At 49.5% G+C, this 7,057-nt stretch overlaps 1 protein-coding gene across 1 annotated transcript; it reads left to right on the top strand.

The window, feature by feature from the left end:
- The first annotated feature begins 621 nt into the window (after positions 1-621).
- LOC115503020 (keratinocyte differentiation associated protein) lies at positions 622-3,664 on the top strand. The gene is made up of 7 exons (XM_032591281.1): positions 622-708; positions 1,867-1,959; positions 2,099-2,137; positions 2,238-2,279; positions 2,445-2,489; positions 3,172-3,219; positions 3,500-3,664. Exons 1-7 carry the CDS (start codon positions 622-624, stop codon positions 3,536-3,538), a joined length of 393 nt encoding a protein of 130 aa, XP_032447172.1. The 3' UTR covers positions 3,539-3,664.
- The last annotated feature ends 3,393 nt before the right edge of the window (positions 3,665-7,057 follow it).

Below are 7,057 nucleotides of genomic sequence, written 5' to 3'. Positions count from 1 at the left end.
TGGGAAAAATCAGGGAAGCTTCACCCAAGATGGAGGTCAGGTTCTGAGAAGTAGAGACGACAGAAGGGCATTTTAGGATAAGCAAGAGCTTGGCAAGATGGTTGGAGGACAAAGAAGGGCAGATGTGGCAGGGAGTCCAGTCTGGCCAGAACGTGGGGTCATATGCAAAGTTGGAGAGGCAGGTTGAGGCCAGAGCGCGAAAGGACTTTGGTGCCATCTGAGGGGTTTATACAGAATTGGGTAGGGTGGGAAAAAGCCTGAATTATAAGAGCAGAATGAAGGATGTAAGGGAAAGAGACAAAGGCAAAAGGAGAGGCTGCTTGGGTGACACTGCCAATCCCTTGGAGGGACAGGTTCAACCTGTCTCCATCCCAGCTCCCTTTGCATGAAGCACCCATTGCCATCTCACCTTCCTAGTGCCTGGGGCAGAGTGTCAATTGAGAAATCCAAGATAAGTGGGGAACAGTCTACACCTCCCGCTCCCAGAGCCCCGGGGGCGGGCGACGGGATCTGGGGGTGAGTCAGTGGGGTGGGGACCCCATTTCTGCTCATATCCACCTTCCCGGGAATATAAAGGGCAAGCGGTGAGGCCCCGCCTCAGAGCACCCCAAACCTGACACCATGAAGGTCCCAGTCCTTCCTGCTGTGGTTCTTCTCTCGCTTGTGGCGCTCCACTCTGCTCAGGGTGCCTCCCTGGGTACTTCCGAGGTGAGCGCGGCGCCTGGATTCTCTTGTTCTTACCTATTACCTCCCCCAGTCCTCGATTTCTTTACCTGTACTCTCTACTGGACGCGTGGCTCTTATGTTGGACATGATCTTTGCTTTGAATGCAAAGCAGGGGCTCTGAGGAAGGGAAGACAGGAGGAAGGGAGACAAAGTATCCCCAGGAAGACATGTAGATGGATGTGCTTCATTTCTGGAAGGGGTGGGGAGAGGATGGGCGGAGGCTGGACAACTGAATCCTGGGAGGAGACAGGGGCTGATGTTGGTCGTCTGGGCTCAGCCTCACCTGCGTTCTGTTGGTCTCCCAGGGAATGTCTTCCGGGAAACTGGAAGCTTCCTCCTGTCTCTGGAGCCCAGGCCATAGCAAGGATCCCTAGGCTGCAGTCTCCAGCCAGGAGGAACTGGAGGCCCCTCTCTCCCCATCTTCTCCCAAGGTTGGGGGAGAGTGTGCTGAATTTAAAAGTCTAAGATGGGGTCACGGGCACAACTGCTTGGGACCCAAGCAAGTGAAGTCGGTGAGCAGGCAGGCTGGCGGGGCCCCAGGGGAGGTGGAGGGAACCCACCCAGTGGGAAAAGGGACAGTCCATCTGGCAGTGGCTAAGCAGGAAACTGCACCTGGTGTGGCCAGAGCTTTAAAATTTCCAGGGGGAAACCGGGAAGTTGATTTGGGTATTCTTACTAATTAAACATGTTTTATCCAAATTAAAAAACAAAAACAAAACGGGCCAACCTCCTGTAAGAGCTAAACATTTGGGTCTAGCCTGTAGGGTACCCGTTTGTGGCCTCTGTCACGGGAAGGAAGAAGTAAGGGACAATGAAGCCGGACAACTAAAGCAGGGCAAGTGGCAAGATGGGATGCTCTGAGGTCTGGGGGAGTGTCTGCACGGGGAAAGGAAATGGTGACTCCGACTTTGGTGGCAATAAAGTCACCAAGCAAACCAACCTCCATCAGTTAGAGGCAGGCAGGGCACCTGGGCGGCCTGGCTCCTACCTGTGTGCTAACCTCCCCCACCTGGCTCTACGGGCCGAGCAGAGGTGTCTCAAGAGCAGCCCAAGTCAACTGCACGGCAACACTAGCTCAGTCTTCCTGGGAGGAGTCGTCTCTTCTCCACCCTTTGCACCTGCTGCCTGCCACGGGTGTAGGCCTGGGCTTTAGCTCCTCGCCCCCGCCACTCTCCAATCCCTTCTCGCCGCCTTGCTCATCTGTCCACCATCTGTCTTACTGGAACAGAACAGGTTATCCGAGCCCCACGGAGGAGAACGGGCTGTCGGCTCGGGGACCCGCCTGTGGAGGAGGGCAGGGCTGGCAGAGAGGGTTTGGGGACGAGGACTTGCCCTTACGTGATCAGTAGGCTTTTCCCCCTTCACTTTCCAGGAAGAAACCACCATCGGTGATTATGCGGCAGGCCCTGAGGTAAACATCCTGCTTCCCCCCTCCCCGCCCCCAGCGTGAGTCTGTGCCCTCCTCCTCACGCTCCTTAGCCACCCTCACAATGCCCCGTCTCTCTGCCTAGAACTTTAACGCTCAGTTCTTGAACATCGACAAGTTGCGTGCTGTAAGTACCATTCTCCAGTGCTGCCCCCCAATACCCACAGCATAAAGATCAATGCCTTGGTAGAGGGCCTGTAAAGCCACCGTGGACCCCTCACCTTTCTTAGGGGGCCAGGGGCTGAGCTCTGTCCTCCCCTGAAACTGATCCTCTTCTGGTCTGTCTCCACAGGCTTTTAAGCCCGATGAATTCCTGAACTGGCATGCCCTCTTTGAGGTAAGAGCGTGGGCACCCCTTCCTCTCCTTGACCGTTCACAGGCTTTCTAGGGTGGGGTCGACACGTTCTAGTAATAGCCCTTTTGGGTCTTTCCTGAGTTCCAGGAGGGAGTAATTGCCCTGCTTGAATGTTGCCCGTCGGGAGAAAGTTTCTTCGGGAGGCTGACATGGCCACGCTTCTTTTCCGCACGAGGCGGGGGTGAGCAGGGCCATAAAGACAGTTCCAGAGAAGGCAGAACTTAATCAGCCAAGAGTTTCTTTGAACCCACATACCATCTACGAGGAAACTGAGATCCTAAGTTGGGGGGCCTTGCCCACACTTAGAAGGCAAAGTCCGCAACAGGGTGGGCTTTAGAGGCTGTGTCGTGAGACTCTGCTCACACTTGCTTCGTGCCCCCCCCCCCCCCGATACCTGGTCTCTGAGCCTCAGCTTCCTCACCTGTGATGAGGGTGTGACAGTGCCTCCCTCAAAAGGTAGTTGTGCAGCCCAAATGAACGCATGCCTGCAGAGCAGTCAGTATAAGGCAGACGCGGAACAAGGGCTCAGGGAATAGCAGCTCTTCCTAGAATTATAGAACGAGAACACCATGGCCACTACAGACAGCTCGTTCACTGAGCGTTTACGGATCCACGTTCCCCTGACCTGTAACACATCAGTCTCGTTCTTTCTTTTCTCTCTTAGTCTATCAAAAGGAAACTTCCTTTCCTCAACTGGGATGCCTTTCCAAAGGTAAGAGGTGGTGGGCAGTAGGAGGATAGAAGTTGGTGGTGAGGGAAGCAGCAGATGATCTGGGAGGAAGGGCGGACAGGTAACGAGATAAACCTTTCTGTCACTAAAGCTGAGGGAAATCTCAACTACTGTCTTTAGAGAATAAGACCTGAGGTCAGGGTGGAGATTCCCTTCCATCGCTGCCCCCCCCCCCCCGCCCTGCCCCGTCCTGGGCTTCAGGGGGACTCCAGCTCCCCGCACCCGAGGGTCCCCAGTCTGACCATACCCTCTCCCCCTCCAGCTGAAGGGTTTGAGGAGTGCAACTCCCGACGCCCAGTGACTGTTCCCCTCAAGACCCAGCACTGCTGACACCCGCTGGAGGAGGGGCTAAGAGTGGGATCTGATCACCATCTTCTAATCACTCTCTCCGGGCTCAGCGACACCAATAAAATGTTTTCCAACCTGACAGCTCCTGTATGTGCATCTGTCCTTATCCCACTGGGCTCTAGGAGGGAATCAGGGTGAAGTAGACTCCAAGACTGGGAGGCAGAAGTCTTGAATTCTGAGAGGGTAGCAGGCAGTGATGAAGGAGGAGGTGGGAAGGGCTTATCAGGATGGCAAGAGACACCGTGTGTCCTAGCTCCTCAGGACTGGCTGACATACTTGAGGAGCATGAGGCTGCCAGTCGCTTGCTAAGATCCCCAGAATCTTAGCAAGGAATCAAACCTGCTTCCGGAACCACTGGTGCCCTCCCCCAACTGCCTCCTGAGAACCTGATCCCTTTGGTGGTGGCAACTTGGTATAACAGAGACATCTGGAAGCCAAGGCTCAGGACACAGCGGAAATCATACGAGCTCATCTAAGATCCTTTTTTTTTTTTTTTTTAAGAATTAGGTAACTAGGTTATAACCTATAAATAAAGAAAACTAGTGATGTGACCCTGTGCCTTTCTAAATCACCACTTCTTTATCTGTGGAACGAGTGTGGACATAAACAAGGATGATAATAACTACCCTGTGGCGTTGTTATGAAAGTCAAAAGAGATAAGGTGTGTAAAGCCCCTTGCACAGGGCTGGGCATACAGTAGGTACTCAACAGTGACGTGTTCCCTCCATTCCCGTAAAGAGCTGCCGCAATGACCCAGAATCATTATTTACTCACTCCCCAATCATCCATCCAACCACTGACTGCAAAGGTCTTGAAACACGGAATGGCTTCCATTTCAGTTCTGCATACGTATTCTGCATGGAATCTCTGTCTGCTCTGTGTCCTTAAAATGTTGAATTAGTTGGGATTAATTCTGGTTTCTCTTGAAAACAGAAAATCAGAGAACAATGGCCTTGTGATGGGCTTAAGTCAAGGTTTAACAGCCGCCCTCTTTACAGGACGTGGTCTCCAGGTCAGTAAAATTCCACTTTGCGAGTTTCACTGACTTACATTGCCTTTTGGCCTATACAAGCTACTGAGCTTGCAAACTGTGGCCTGTAGCCTACTTGTGGAAGTGGACTACAAAGGGAAATTAAATGTGGGGGGAAGCTAAAACTTCCTTTTTCCCTCCGCAATTCTCTGGCTGGCCTAAGAACTAAACTGACGGAAGACAGATTAACAGGAGAAAAGCATACAAAGCTATTTGATGTATTTTTACACATATACAGGAGGCTTCAGAAGGAAAATGAAGACTCAAAGGAGCCATCAGGCCCAAAAGCTCATGTACCGTTTTGCACGAAGAATGACAAGTTGTGGGGATGTGACCAAAGGGGCTTGGACTATGGGTACTGTGCTGTGGGATAGTGATTAGGAAATAAATGGGGGAAACGAATGGAAGGTAAGGGTTATTTTAGTAGCTTTGTTTATACAGACTGGAGTTGACTCCAGGTCTCTGCTGATAAGAACGTTCTTCTCTTCCTGGTACGGGCAGGGCACCTTTCTCAAGGACAATTTTATGACCTGCTTTGAGGTAGAAAGGGCAAGAGAGTCCTTCCTGCATCTGCTGTTTCTCAATCGCCTTCAGCTTAAACAGCAGTGTTATTTCAGGGGGTGGCACGTTCTGAACCCCATCACTTGGTTCCTGTTTACAAAGAGCTTCCAGACAAGACAAGTGAGACATGTGAATGTTGCTTCTATCTTTCCTGTTGGCTAATGAACAATAATAGACACACACATAAATGAGATGCAACTTATAAATGGGATCATCAACAGAAAAGAAAAAAAAATGGAGGCTGCTCAAATGCCACAATCCTTTGAAATATTTAGCAAAGTCTGAATGCTCAGAATTCGGGTGATAGGAATGAGTAGAGGAGGGAGGAGGGGAGGTCCTTAAGATGCTTGTACTGAGTGGCTGGGTTTTAGGGGAGGCCAAGAGTCATCACACACAAGTCGAGAGCGTTTTTGAGCTAAAGCAGTTCTCCAGGTGTAGACCTGGGATCGGCAGCATCAGCATTACCTGGGAACTTTTGAGAAACGCAAACCTTGGGCCCACCCCATATCTGCTAGATCAGAAACTGGGGGGAGGGCACAGCGATCTGTGTTTTATCAAGCCCTCTAGATGATTCTGATGCACTGTAGCTTCAGGACCACTGAGAAAAGGAAAGCCAGAGAATGATTAATGTCAAATCAGCACATCTCCTTAGAGGGAGAGACCATCCTGTGGTAGGGGAGGGGCACCTGGAGGGGGGTGTGACACTATTCGTGTTTTTATTTTTTCCTTAAATATACTGTAGGGGAGGAGAAATACCTTTTCATTCTACCCTTCTAGGTCTTGACTAGGTCTCTGTAACAAAAGACGGATTAACAAGAGAAAGGCGTACACATTTAATATAAATTTTACATGACGCAGGAGTCTTCATAAGGAAATGAAGGCCTGAAGAAGTAGTTAACGCTGTTTTTGTGCCGGGTTTGATGAAGAGTGGAGTCATGGAAAAAATGCGATAGGATGAAGGGGTATAAAGTCAGCATGGCAAACGAGGAAAACTTAGCAAGGCGTGTTCATTCAGATTCCTCTTGTGGGGGACTCCATCTTGGAGATAAAGATGATCCTTTCCTCAGGGTATAGGGAAGGTGCTTGTCACGTGAGGGGTCTGCTTCAGGGGAAGGTCAGAGAGTCCTTCCTGCATCTATTTTCTCAAATTATTTCAGCTTGAAATGTTCAATATGCCAAGGCACCATATTTTGGGGTAACATGGCCTGAGGTCTGCCAATATACATTTTATACGCACTTACGTATACGGTATTTCACAGTAAGATGCTACTAAAACAAGAGATTATCTTTGAGTAACTTGTGAGTGCTAAGGGAATACAGAGTAAAGTGATAATTTAATTCTAAGAGGACTGGAATCCTAAGGGAAAAAAAAGAAGTGTATACATGTTTGTGTAAATGATTGATGGATGTATTCTAGATCAAATGAAACTGACAAAAATATACCACCCCTGGCCAGGTGATTCAGAGGATTCAAAGAATGGAAGACAAGACCCCCTACTTTCTATGGAATGTGTAGGATGAGGAAGAAGCCAGGACATAGTCGCACTTCACTGTATACGTCATCCAAACAACAGCATCTTGGGTAGAAACTATGCCACCCACTAAACACGATGCAGAGACATATGTTGAGATATGGAACAATTTCTAAGATAGAGTAAAAGGAAAAAAGAAAGCAACAGAGAAGTGTGAATAGTATGTTCATAAAAGACAGTACAAATACATGTTCCAACATGCATAAAATATCTCTAGAATAAAACTCAAGAAGTAACAGCGATCACCTCTGGGGACTGATGTACTTTCACTCTGAGTCCTTCTGGATTTTATGAAAAAACAAAAAACCAAAACCAAAACCAAACCCATTTTTAACTCTGTGCACTCTTA

The sequence above is a fragment of the Lynx canadensis genome, chromosome E2, assembly GCF_007474595.2.
Source record: "Lynx canadensis isolate LIC74 chromosome E2, mLynCan4.pri.v2, whole genome shotgun sequence".
Lineage (NCBI taxonomy): Eukaryota > Metazoa > Chordata > Mammalia > Carnivora > Felidae > Lynx > Lynx canadensis.
The sequence above is the reverse complement of the archived record's forward strand: the minus strand, read 5'-3'. Positions and strand labels throughout refer to the sequence as shown.

Bases quoted from the DNA above. Each gene is read 5' to 3' on its own strand.
- LOC115503020 (XM_032591281.1), top strand. From the start codon at position 622: ATGAAGGTCCCAGTCCTTCCTGCTGTGGTTCTTCTCTCGCTTGTGGCG. The intron at 1,960-2,098 runs GTTATCCGAGCC...TTCACTTTCCAG, and splicing joins GTCTTACTGGAACAGAACAG to GAAGAAACCACCATCGGTGA. The intron at 2,138-2,237 runs GTAAACATCCTG...CTCTCTGCCTAG, and splicing joins ATTATGCGGCAGGCCCTGAG to AACTTTAACGCTCAGTTCTT.